Genomic DNA, 14150 nt, shown 5'->3' on the forward strand with positions numbered 1-14150 from the left:
AGGCCCCGTGTCGAGTGGATACGTAGGAGGCCCACCTGATGACGCGGCTGTGGCGGAAGCACTCGCGGATGCCCAGCTCCACCGCCAAGTGGGCCACGGACCAGCTGGGGTGGCTGCGGATCAGGTCGGTGAGATGCTGCAGGACCTCGATGTGCAGGACCTGGGTGGAGCTCTCGTAGAAGGGCGGCAACTGGGAAGAATACTGCTGGAAGTTCACCAGGGCATCGGCCTCCATCTCCAGCTGGAAGAGTCTGCGGAGCCAGGGCAGAGGAGGGAAACCGGAAATGAGCCAGGCAGTGACCTCCACCCTCTGTGCAGCGGCTACCACCTGCCACCCCTAAACAGAGTGCAGGCAGCAGTGGAGAGTGCAGCCGGGTTCCTGGTGCAGCTTGCAGGGGCCAAGGTGGGCTACAAGGACCCAGTCCTCCAAATTCCAGGGTGTGTAGGCTGACTGCTGGTCACTGCTTTTGATCAGCCACTCCAGCGCTGGGGGCCAGCTCGGAGGACAGCCACTGTTCCAACACCACTCAGACAAAAGCAGCTTAAAGAGGCAGCATTTTTTTTTCTCTTGTCCCTTTCCATTCCCTGTTTGGGAGCAAAAATAGTTTGGAAAAATCACAAATTGACAGCTCTAGCCCTCAACCACAACAAAAACACAAAAAAACCCTGTCAGTTCTAGAAGAATGGGAGACTCAGATTTCCAGAGTTATAACAACACATACTCAGAATGTCCAGTTCTCAACAAAAAATTACAAAGCACACAAAGAAACAGGAAATGATGGCCCTTTTACAGGAAAAAAAAGAATTTGCCAGAAACCATCCCTGAAGAAGCTCATATGTTAAAAATATTAGTCAAAAACTTTAAATCAGTTATTTAAATACATTCAATGAGCTCTAGGAATCCACAAATAAAAGAACTAAAGGAAATTAGGAAAACAGTGTCATTTTTTAAAAAGGGAGGTAGAAATTATAAGAAAAAACCAAACAGACATTTGAAGCTACAAAGTACAGTAACTGAAATGAAAATCTCATTACATGGATTCAACAGCAGATTTGAAGGATCCAGGCAGAAGAAAGGATCGACAAACTTGAAGACAAGACAATTGAAATTATCCAGTGTGAAAAGCAGAAAGAAAGAAAAAAAAACCATGAAAAATGAACAGTCTGGGATAGCTGTGAGACAGCAACAAGTATCCCAATATATGCATCATCAGAGTTCCAGAAGGACCAGAGAGAGAAAGGGGCAGAAAAAGTATTTGAATAAATAATGGCCAAAAACGGCAAGGTATGAATATACACACTCCCTGCCCCCCATATGACTTAATGGTCATATACAATGTATAAAAATGTAATCAGAGAAGATAACGATATGATGGGGGAAGGAAGGAGATATATAGGAGTAGAAAACTTGTATAATACTGAAACTAGGTTGGTTCTAGTCAAACTGAGTTGTTATTGGTTTAAGATGTTAAATGTAATTACAAAAATAACCTCTAAGGGGAAGTGGACTTGGCCCAATGGATAGGGCATCCGCCTACCACATGGGAGGTCCGCGGTTCAAACCCCGGGCCTCCTTGACCCGTGTGGAGCTTACCCGTGCGCAGTGCTGATGCGCAGAAGGAGTGCCCTGTCACGCAGGGGTGTCCCCCACATAGGGGAGCCCCACGCGCAAGGAGTGCTCCCCGTAAGAAGAGCCGCCCAGCATGAAAGAAAGTGCAGCCTGCCCAAGAATGGCGCCGCACGCACAGAGAGCTGACACAACAAGATGATGCATCAAAAAGAAACACAGATTTCCAGTGCCGCTGATAAGGATATAAGCGGACACAGATGAACACACAGCAAATGGACACAGAGAGCAGACAACTGGCGGTGGGGGGTGGGGGGTAGGGGAGAGAAAGAAATGAAAAATAAATCTTAAAAAAAAACAAAACTTCTAAGAAGATAACTGAAAAATACAGAGAAAAGGAAAGAAAAGAGAATCAAAATACTACACTACAGAAAGGAACCAAGATTTAATAAAAAAGCAGTTAAAAAAACACTCAGAAAACTAGGATAAAAGGTAAGTTCCTCAATATAATAAAGGACAATTATGAGAAACCCACAGCAAATATCATACTCACTGGTGAAAGATTGAAAGCTTTCCCCTTTAGATCAGGAACAAGACAAGAATGCATGCTGTCATCACTGTTATTCACCATTATACTAGAAGTTCTGGCCAAAGCAATCAAGCAAGAGAACAAAATAAAAGGCATCCAAATTGGATATGAAGAAGTTAAATTATCCCAAGTCACAGATGACATGATCCCAAACAAAAAGCATACAAAACATACAGAAAACTAATAGCTAAATAGCAGAAGTAAATCCTTCCTTCTCAATTATAATTTTAAATATTATTAAGCTCCCTTATTAAAAGGCAGAGATTGGTAGATTGGATGAAAAGACACGATCCATTTTTATGCTGTCAACAAGAGACTCAATTTAGGTACAAAGACACAAAGAAATTGAAAGTAAAAGGGTGGATAAAAGAAATTCCATGCAAACAGGAATCAAAAGATAGCTGGAGAGGCCATATTGTCAGACGAATAAATTTTAAGTCACAAAAGATAATGAGAGACAAAGAATGATGTTATATATTGATAAAAGTTTCAATCCAGTAAGAAGATAGAATAATTATAAACATAAATGTATATCGCAACTAAGCCCTCTGATATATAAAGCAAAAACTGACAGAATGTAAGGGAGAAATAGTTGTACAATAATAGACTTCAATACAACACCTTCAATAACTGATAAAACATCTAAAAAGAAGCCCAAAAAGGAAATAGAGGAATTGAAAAACACTGTTAAACAATTAGACTTAATTAACATATATAGAATACTTCACCAGAAAACAGCAGAATACACACTCTTCTCATAAGCACATAAAACATTTTCCAGATAGGCCATGTATTACCCCTTATGAATTGAAATCTTCACCACAATTCTAGCAAACTGAACTCAACAGTATTTTAAAAGGATTATGCTCCATGACCAAGTGGGATGTATTCCAGGACTGCAAGGATGGTTCAACACAAGAAAATATTTTAAAAATGAAGTGGGGAAAAAAAACCACATGATCATCTCAACTAATGCAGAAAAGGCATTTGACAAAATCTTTCATGATTAAAAAACTCAGAAAACTAGGAATAAAAGATAAGTTCCTCAATATAATAAAGGATAATTATGAGAAACCCACAGCAAATATCATACGCACTGGTGAAAGACTGAAAGCTTTCCCCTTAAGATCAGGAACAAGACAAAGATCCATGCTGTCATCACTGCTATTCATCATTATTCTAGAAGTTCTAGCCAAAGCACTCAAGCAAGAGAACAAAATAAAAAGCATTCAAATTGGACTGTAAGTATTGAAGTTATCTGACACAGACTTTAAATAACATAACGACATTCAAGAGTATAAAAAAGATTTAAAATTTTGTCAGAGAACTTTAAACCATAAAAAAAGAATCAAATGAAAATTATAGAATTTTTTAAAAAACACAATTACAAAACTAAGAATTTAATGGCCAGGTATAATAACAGATTAGATCTAGGTAAAGAAAAACTAGTGAACAGGAAGATGGGTCAAAAAAAGAATAAAGCATAGAGGGACAACGGATGGAAAATAGAGGAAAAAAGATAAGAGACATAAAATAAAAAGATCTAACACACATATATGTGGAGCTCCAGAAGAAGAGAAAAAGAATTGGACAGAAGTCATATTTAAAGAGTTAATTTCTGAAAAATTTCCAAAGCTGATGAAAAACAATATTCCACTCATTGAAGATACCTTATAAACCCACTCTCCACCCTCAACCCTGCCAAATAAATAGAAATACATACTTAGCGGTTTTAAAACAAAATTATTTAATTCTTTGGAACTCCTTCCACTAAGCAGTGGAAAACTGTGCCTCTTTCCCCTTGAATCTGGCTCTATAACTGTTTTACCAATAGAATATGGTAGAAGCGGTATTGTCCCAGTTTCCAAACAAGACCTTAAAAGAGTGGAGGCTTCTATTTCCTTTCTCTTGGGGCCCAGCAATCATACCATAAGGAAGCCAAGGCAAACTGTAGAGATGATTCTTGGCCCTCAACTCTTAACCCTGGATGAATTTCCAGCCAACAGCCAGCACCAACTTGCCAGCCTTTTGAGTGACCCTGCTTAGAAGTGGGTCCTACAGTCAAACCACCCAGCCGATGCCACATGGAGCTGAACTAAGCCTTTTGCACTGTTAGTTTCCTAGGCTGCTTAAAGCAGATAACATGAGTTGACTTTAAAAATGGGAGTTGATTAGCTTATAGTTTGAGGCCAAGAAAATGGTCAAATCAAGGCATCATCAAGGCAATGCTTTCTTCCTGGAGACCAGCTGCCGGAGATCCTTGGCTACCCTGCCACATGGCAAGGGACATGGCAGTGTCTTCTTCTTTAGGTTTAGTTGCTCTCAGCTTCTTACCTCTGTGGCTTTCTCTCTCTCTCTCTCTCTGCATTCATTCCATTTATAAAGGACTCCAGTATTAAGATTAAGTCCCATCCTGAATGAGTTGGGTCACACTTAACTGAAGTAGCATCATTAAAAGATCCTACTTATAATTAGTTAACACCTACAGGAATGGATTAGATTTAAGAATATGTTTTTTTTGGAATACATACAGCTATAAACCACCAAATCCACTGAGCTCTGTTCATGTTGTAGATTTGTAAACTAAATAATTGACTTGTTTTACGCCCCGAAGTTTTGTGTTAGTTTGTTACATAGTGTAGCAGTTTGATATTATCGATGAATTCCAAAAACAGAAATATTGGATTATGCCTATAATCTGATCTGTGCCTGGGCATGATTGAGTTATGATTAGGGCGTTGAGTCCCCACCCAAAAAGGGGGGGGGCAGGGATGGACTCACAGATAAAAGGCATGGCAAAGAACAGAGTTGAGGGTTTCTGATGTTGGGCGTTTTGATGTTGGAGTTTGATGCTGAAGACTTAAGTTGGAGCCCTGGGAAGTCAGCACACAGAGGAAAGAGAAGCCAGCCCCAGGAAGAAAGGAACCTTGAACCCAGAGAAAAGCAAGCCCCAGAAATGTAGGAACCCAAGAAGCCTGAACCCTTGCAGATGTTGGCAGCCATCTTGCTCCAGATAGACTTTGGTGAGGGAAGTAACTTATGCTTTATGGCCTCGTATCTGTAAGCTCCTACCCCAAACAAATACCCTTTATAAAAACCAACCAATTTCTGGTATTTTGCATCAGCACCCTTTGGCTGGCTAATACACATAGTAATTTAATACATGAATCATATTATAATTGCTGAAAACAAAATGGCAAGAGAAAATACTGAAAACAGCAGGAAAAAAACTATACAGTTACCTTCAAAGGAGCAAACATTAGGCTAACGGCTGGCTTCTCAACAATGGAAGCCAGAGACAGTTGGAATGACATCTTGAAAGAGTTAAAAGGAAAAAAATTCAAATAAGAATTCTATACCCACCCCAAAAAAACAAAAAGAACAACAACAAAAAAAAAACCTTCAAGAAAGAAGTTGAAATTAAAACATCTCTTTAGGCAAACAAAAAACCAGAGGCTTTTTCATTTGTAGACATGTACCATAGTAAATATAAAAGGCTATTCCTCAGTTAGAAGGAAAATGAGCCTATATGGAATTTCAGAGACACAGGAAAGAATGAACCCCCATGAAAATAGTAAATATGTGGATGAATTTAAATATATATTGATGAAAGTCTCTTGAAAGTCTCCTTGTCGCTCAAATGTGGCCTCTCTCTAAGCCAAACTCAGCATATAAATGCACTACCTTCCTCCCTGGCATGGGATATGACTCCCAGGGATGAGCCTCCCTGGCACTGAGGGATTATTACCAAGCACCAACTAGCAATGCATCTGGAAAAAAGCCTTGACCAAAAGGGGGAAACAGTAAATACAAATGAGTTTTTATAGCTAAGAGATTTCAAAGTGAGTTGGAGGTCATTCCAGAGGTTACGCTTAATGCACTTCTCAGCAGAATCTCATTGACTACCACAGTAAACAGTGCCTCAAGCAGCAGGGCTCCTGAGGGCTCTAGGGACATCCAGACATTATAAGCAGGCAGACAAGCTCAGGAATTCAGCACTCTGTCAGTGGGCCTTACTTTGGAATTTATGTCCCCCAGTATTACACAGTTAGACTCATTTATAGTTTCCTTACACATGGCTCTTCTGTCCCTTTTATTTGAACCTATAATTAGTACTATACTTGTTAACTATATGTACCAGAGACTTAAATCTTTGGTCCATTCATATGCCATTTGATCTCTGAATCTCAGCAGAGTTGCAACACCTACTCTCCAGTTCACTGACTCACACAGGACAACTAACAAGGAGATGATGATGGACAACACCCATCCCAAGGAACAGAGTGTCTGCAACTACAAGCAAGATAGTTCCATCCGGGAAGCAGATTTGGCCCAACAGATAGAGCATCTGCCTACCACATAGGAGGTCCAAATCCAGGGCCTCCTGACCCATGTGATGAGCTGGCCCACACGCAGTGCTGATGCGTGCAAGGAGTGCCATGCCACACAGGAGTGTCCCCACATAGGGGAGCCCCACACACAAGGAGTACCCTCCATAAGGAGAGCCGCCCAGCGTGAAAACAGTGCGGCCTGTCCAGGAATGGCACCGCACACATGGAGAGCTGATGCAGCAAGATGATGCAACAAAATGAGGCACAGATTCCAGGTGCCACTGACAAGAATACAAGTGGACACAGAAGAACACACAGCAAATGGACACAGAGAGCAGACAACGCGGGGGGGGGTGAGAGAAATAAATAAAAAATAAATCTTTAAAAAAAAAAAAACATAGTTCCATCCCTCTGGCCCATGGGATCTATGCCTCCTCTCAGTTAGAAACAGAGTGAGCATCACAACCCCAAAATCCTCGATTGGGGAATGAACAATAGACTAAAGTAGACCTATTATTATTCTATTATAGACATTATTATTCCAACAATGGAAGAACTTGGATATTTTATATAAAGGCAACAGCCATCAGAGGTTCTGAAGGATGGAAGAGGGAAGAATAGGTGTGATATGGGGGCATTTTCAGGACATTGCAATTGTCCTGCATGACACTGCAGTGACAGATACAGATCAATATGTATTTTATAACATAAACTATAGTCCATGGTTAGTAGCACTGCTTCAATATGTGTTCATCAATTGTAACAAATATACCACACTAATGGAGGATGTTCTTAATGTGGAAAAGTGTGGGAGAGGGAGAGGGTGGGGTATAAAGGAATCCCCTATATTTTTAATGTAACAGCTATGTAATGTAAAGCTTCTTTAAAACATAATTTTTTTTTAAAAAAGGGATTATTACTCAAAGCAATAGCAGTAACCAGAGTATCAGTATTTGGGTCAGTTCCCTGAAACTCAATTACCAAAGGGTGCCATGAAGAGGGCAAGTTGACACCTGCATATGCAGTGAGCCGCATTACAAGAGAGAAACCCTGGCTTAGGGAACCCAAGTTGTTCATAATCGGTAAAAAGTAAACTTGCCTCAGCTTTGCTCTGGAGGAAGACATTACCTTTATTACACTGAAAAGTCAGCAAACCTACCTTCTGCTCTGGAGGGAAACCTTCTCTCTAGTTTCCAAAGTTGTTTGTGACACAAACATCATTGAAAAGATAGTTTGGAACAAAGGCAGTTAGTGCCGCTGCTCACAGATGTGCAGAAACATGAGAGACCCAAGGAACACTGTCTTCCAGTAGTTACCACTAAAAGATAATAAACGAATGTACAACTTCCAAGTTTATAGAAGAAAAAGGAATAATGAAAACCACTCAATCTGTCCCAGTTTCTCTTTCCAGAATCTCCTCTTAGCCCGGGATATTCCAAACAGTCCTCACCACTGGCTCCCACCATTGGTAGGGTAACCAGTAACAGCTGGGACCCCTTCCCTTAGCAGTAGCTTAAAAGGTAACCACACAAGGCAGAGCTCCCTCTGCCTGGGGGAACCCACACCAAACCTCAGTACGTATTTCTGTCCTTCTCTACCATTTCTCAGCAAGCTCTGTTGTCTTCCCCATTTTCCAATAAGTTCTTTTTACTGGCTTAACTAAAAAAACAAAACAAAAAACAACCACTCAGGGAAGCGGCTGTGGCTCAATCAGTTGGGCTCCCGTCTACCATATGGGAGGCCCTGGGTTCGTGTCCCAGGGCCTCCTTGTGAAGGCAGGCTGGCCCATACGCTGTGGAGCACCATCCCGCCGCCGTAGAGCGCTGCCTGGCCCCCAGGCACCACGGAGAGCCAACTCAACAAGGTGACGCAACAGAAAAAGAAGGGAGACAAGTGAGAACACAGAGGAGCCTGCAGTGAATGGACACAGAAAGCAGACAGCAAGCAAGCTGCAAGGGGTGGGGAGGGGAAATAAATTTAAAAAAAACAAAAAACCACTCAATCATGAAGTACAAAAACCAAATTCCAAAGACTATATACTGTAAGATTCCAGTTATATGAAATTCTTTTAAACGGCAAAACTATAGTGTTAGGAAGCAGATCAGTGCTTGTCAGGGGTTGGGGGTGAGACAAGGGACTTACTACAAAGGATCACGAGGGATTGGGGGGAAGGTGTGATATAAATGTGTTATATATGGGAGATACATTGGTGTGTACATTTGTCAAAACCCATTAAAGGGTACTCTTAAAATCGGTCAGTTTTATTTTTTGTAAATTGCACATCAATAAACTAAAATAAAACAAAACACATCTCTACTCAAAAGAAGAGAAGAGAGAAAGAAAGGAAAATTAAGTAGAACAAAAAAGAAAGCAAACAGTAAGATGGTAGATTTAAACCCAAACACATAACAATTACATTAAGTATAAACAGACTAAATGTTTCAAATAAAATATAAGGAATATCAAACCAGATAAAAGAAAAAAAAAGACAACCATGTATTCTTTACAACATTAAGAACATAAGACTGAGGGAAGTCGATGTGGCGCGGTGGCTGAGCACTGGCTTCCCATATACGAGGTCCCAGGTTCAGCCCCTGGCCCAGGACCTCCAAACACACACACACGAGTATAAGACTGGATAAAAATACACAAATACTAACCAAAAGAAAGCTGTAGTTATATTAACTCTAGGAAACAAAATAGAGTTTAAGGCAAAAACCTCATTACTAGAAACAAAAAGGGGATACTTTGTAATGAAGAAAAATGTGAGAATTATAAATTTATATGTTCCTAATAATAAAAACTCCAAAATAAAGTCAAAATTAACAGAACTAAGAGAAACAGACAATTCCTCTGTTAACGTCCTCTGTTAGTTACTTACAGAACAAGCAGACAAAAAAGTCCCTAGTGGATATAGAAAAATTAGTAAAGTTGACCTAACCAACAGATGTGAAGCACTGTTCCCACCAACAGCAGAATACATATTCTTTTCAAGTACACACAAAACATTTATAAATATTGAACCTATGCTAGGCCATAAAGTCAGTCTGAACAAATTTCAAAGATCTGAAAATATTTAGATTACAATCCTTGACCACAATACAATTAAGCTAGAAATCAATAACAAAGAGGTAATTAGAATATCCCCATCTGATTGAAAATTATACAAGATACATATAAATAACCTGTGGGTCAGAGAAGAAATCACAGTGAAATTTAGGATGTATCTTCATTCAAAAACAATGCAAATATTATGTATCAAAACGTGGGGTGGGAAGTGGATTTGGCCCAACAGATAGGGCGTCTGCCTACGACACAGGAGGTCCAGGGTTCAAACCCAGGGCCTCCTGACCCGTGATGAGCTGGCCCATGCGCAGCGCTTGACCCATGTGATGAGTTGGCTCATGCACAGTACTGATGCGCGCAAGGAGTGCCGTGCCACGCAGGGTGTTTCCCATGTAGGGGAGCCCCATGCGCAAGGAGTGCGCCCCATAAGGAGAACCGCCCAGCGTGAAAAAAAAGTGCAGCCTGCCCAAAAATGGTGCCGCACACACGGAGAGCTGATGCAACAAAAAAGAGATACAGATTCTGGGTTCCACTGACAAGAATATAAGCAGACAAGGAAGAACACACAGCAAATGGACACAGAACAGACAACTGGGGGCGGGGGGGAATAAATAAAATGAAATAAATAAATAAATAAATAAAAATCTTGTGGGGTGAATTACCATTTCTGGTCATGACAGGGTAGCTTGCGTTGGACTAACGTTGCTATAAAAGGAGGATTAAATCCAAACAACTGCTGGAAGGCCCTGAGAGGAATGAAAGCAGGCAGGTTGGGCAGGGATAGAAGGAAGCACCCCGAGGAACTTTTTCACTGAGGGCCTTTGGCATCTGTGGTGTAAGATATAAAGGCCAAGCACAAAGCTGCAGCTTCGTCCTTCCAGCTGTCTTACTAGGCCGAGCAGAAAGGGGTTGGCATTTGAAACTTTCAAGGTGGCCAGAATTTAAGAGGCCAAGAAGCTGGAAAGGAGGGAATCAGAGAGAAGCAAGCCCAAAATTCTACATGCAATTTTCCTCCTAGGCTATGCATGTGCAGGGCAAGAAGCCAAAAAACCAAGTGAAAGCAAATGCAGGAAGACAGAGAGGTGTTTAATGCTGCAGTTTCAGTAATGGAAAGAGAGATTTGGAGTTGCAGGCCCACCAGGTGGCAGGACCCTGATAGAATCTAGGCTCTGAGCTGAGTCTTCAGAACTGCCATCACTCAGAGCAAAGGCTACACCCTAAGAGTAAGGGCAAACTCAGGAGAGACCAACACCACCTAGCAAAGCCTGCGGTGCGGCCTTATCTTCTGAAGCAAGGTAAGACTACCTCTACAATTTTTTTTTAAGATTTTTTTTTTTTTTCCATTTATCTCCACCACCACCCCTGTCTGTTCTGAGCTCACTGTTCCTCTTCTTTTTAGGAGGCACCAGGAACCAAACCCGGGACTTCCCATGTGTGAGGGAGACACACAGTCTCTTGGGCCACCTCTGCTCCTCCTCAATTTTTTATAAGCAAAATCCTGCAAGCAACCAAAAATCACCAGGCATAACAAAAAACTGAATCAAATAACCAAAACCAGAAGAGGGAAAAACAGAAACAGAAGCAGAAGCAGAAACCACAAGTGATACAGAGATTAGATTTATCAAACAGGCTTTTAAAAATCTGATGGTTAGGTTCAAGGAAACAGAAGAGGGGAGTGGATGTGGCTCAAGCAGTTGAGCTATGCCTCCTCACATGGGAGGTACCCGGTTTGGTTCCCAGTGCCTCCTGAAAAAATAAAAACAAGCAACAAGCCAAACAAACGAAAAAACCAACTCAGGGAAGCCGATGTGGCTCAGGGGTCAAGTGCTGGCTTCCCACATACAAGGTCCTGGGTTCAATCCCCAGCCCCCGGTAACTCAAAAAAAAAAAGAAGAAGAATTCAGTGCCATGTCAATTGGCCCTTCTTTGGAGTTTGTGTTTCTGTGTGATGGAGCTGTACTCAGATGTGATCTTTTTTCACAAGTCTCTCCTGTGTTACTTTACCAGAACTGTAATTGGTGCTGGGGTTTAATATATACCCAGGGGATCTGAATCTCTGGACTGACCATATGATAGCCAGGCCCTGAGCCTCAACAGACTTCAGCTCCTACACTCTGGTTTATTGGACTTACCCCACTCAGCTAACATGGAGGTGAAGAATGTCAACCACCACACCATGGAGCCTAGAGTGCCTACAACTGAAAGCAGGAGGATTGCATCCAGCATCCATGTGGAATCTAAGCCCCCTCTTGATATAGATGTGGAGTGGACACGGCCATTCCAGGGTCCACAGGATGGAGGAATAGAGTATGGATTAGCGTGGTCTTGCTGATATTCTATTCATGAACTATTATGATTAGTAATCGAAGAAAATGTGGCATTGGTGTGGAGAAAGTGGCAATGGTGGCTGCTGGGGGTGGGGAATGGGAAGAAGAGATGAGATGTGGAGGCGTTTTCAGGACTTAGAGTTGTCCTGGGTGATGCTGCATGGACAGTTACTGGACATTGTATGTCTTCCCATGGCCCACTGGGTGGAATGTGGGAGAGTGTGGGCTATGATGTGGACCATTGACCATAAGGTGCAGCAGTGATCAGAGATGTATTCACCAAATGCAATGAATCTCTCATGATGATGGACGAGATTGCTGCTATGGGGGGAGGAGTGGGGTGAGGGTGGTGGGAGGTATATGGGGACCTCATATTTTTTTAATGTAATGTTAAAAAAATAAAGACAAAAAAAACAAAAAAAGAAGAAGAAGAAGAAAAGATGAGAGCTATAGAAAAGAACTGACTGAACATTCTAGAACTAGAAAATACAATAACTGAAATTAAGAATTCCTCAATTTGGTCTAAGAGCAGACTTGACAGCAGAAAAGAGAATTAGTGAAATAAGTTGGTGGAATATATCCTAATTAAAGCCCAAAGAGAAAGTGCACCTGAATAGCCAAAAGATTCTAAAAAAAGAAAATAATGTGGGAAGAATTTCACTGCCTGACCTTGAAGTATATTACAAAGCTACAGTGGTCAAAATGGCAGTGGTGGGGAGCTTAGTGGTTGAACGCCTGCTTCCCACGTACAAGGTCCTGGGTTCAACTCTCGTTACCTATGAAAAAAAATTCTTTAAATGATACTGGCATAAAGATAAACACATCAATATGTGAAATAGAAATGAAAGTACAGAAATAAGCCCTCATCTCTATTGCCAACTGATTTTCGACAAATCTACCAAAGCTATGTTAATAGGACAAAACAGTCTCTTCAACAAATGGTGCTGGGAGACTGGGTGTCCATAACCAAAAAGAAAGAAGAGGGATCCCTCTCTCACTTTCTACAAAAGAATCAATTCAAAATGGATCAAAGACCTAAATATAAAAGCTAGGACCATAAAACTATGAGAAGGTAGGGAAACATCTTAAAGACCTTGTGGTAGAAGGGGGATTTTTGGACCTTACACCCAAAGCACGAGCGACGAAAGAAAAAAGAAAAAATAGATAAATGCGGCCTCTTCAAAATTAAATACTTTTTTTTTTTTTTTTTTTTAAAGATTTATTTATTTATTTAATTTCCCCCCCTCCCCTGGTTGTCTGTTCTTGGTGTCCATTTGCTGCGTCTTGTTTCTTTTGTCCGCTTCTGTTGTCGTCAGCGGCACGGGAAGTGTGGGCGGCGCCATTCCTGGGCAGGCTGCACTTTCTTTTCACGCTGGGCGGCTTTCCTCACGGGCGCACTCCTTGCGCGTGGGGCTCCTGCACGCGGGGGACACCCTTGCGTGGCACGGCACTCCTTGCGCGCATCAGCACTGCGCATGGGCAGCTCCACACGGGTCAAGGAGGCCCGGGGTTTGAACCGCGGACCTCCCATATGGTAGACGGACGCCCTAACCACTGGGCCAAAGTCCGTTTCCCAAAATTAAACACTTTTGTACCTCACAAGACTTTGTCAAAAGGGTGAAAAGGCAGCCGATTCAGTGGGAGAAAATATTTAGAAATCACATATCCAATAAGGGTTTAATATCCATGACATGATATATAAAGAGAGGCTACAACTCAACAACAAAAAGACAAAATGGACAAAAGACTTGAATAGACACTTGTCCAAAGAAGAAAAACAAATGGCAAAAAAAAACATGAAAAAATGTTCAACATCACTAGCAGTTAGGGACAAGCAAATAAAAACAACAATGAGCTATCATTCCACACCTATCAGAATGGCCACTATTAAAGAGACAGAGAACTACAAGTGTTGGAGACGATGTGGCGAGATAGGAACACTTACTCACTGTTGGTGGGAATGCAGAATGTACAGCCACTGTGGAGGACTGCTGGGCAGTTCTTTAAAAAGTTGACTATAGATTTGCCACATGAGCCGGAAATACCGCTACTGGGTATATACCCAGAAAAACTGAGCAGTGACACGAACAGACACCTGCTCACTGATGTTCACAGCGGCATTATTCACAACTTAGAACTTAGAACACTTAGAAATCCAAGTGTTCATCAGCTGATGAATGGATAAACTATGGTGAATACTCACAATGGAATATTACGCATGAAGTCATGAAGCACATGACAACACGGATGAACCTGGAGGACATCATGTT

General features: G+C 41.5%; 1 protein-coding gene across 6 annotated transcripts in view; it reads right to left on the reverse strand.

Moving 5' to 3' along the window:
* The window catches only part of PLA2G6 (phospholipase A2 group VI), a 61444-nt gene that overhangs the window by 29041 nt on the left and 18253 nt on the right, over positions 1-14150 (reverse strand). For all 6 annotated transcript variants that reach the window (XR_009188362.2, XM_071219061.1, XM_071219062.1 and 3 more), the window contains exon 3: positions 36-251. Coding sequence is in view for 5 of the 6 variants with exons in the window: in XM_071219061.1 (XP_071075162.1) it covers positions 36-251 (216 nt within the window). In the remaining variant the exon portion in view is untranslated. The remainder of the gene's footprint in view (positions 1-35; positions 252-14150) is intronic.

This window comes from Dasypus novemcinctus, chromosome 12 (genome assembly GCF_030445035.2).
Source record: "Dasypus novemcinctus isolate mDasNov1 chromosome 12, mDasNov1.1.hap2, whole genome shotgun sequence".
NCBI classification, from domain to species: domain Eukaryota; kingdom Metazoa; phylum Chordata; class Mammalia; order Cingulata; family Dasypodidae; genus Dasypus; species Dasypus novemcinctus.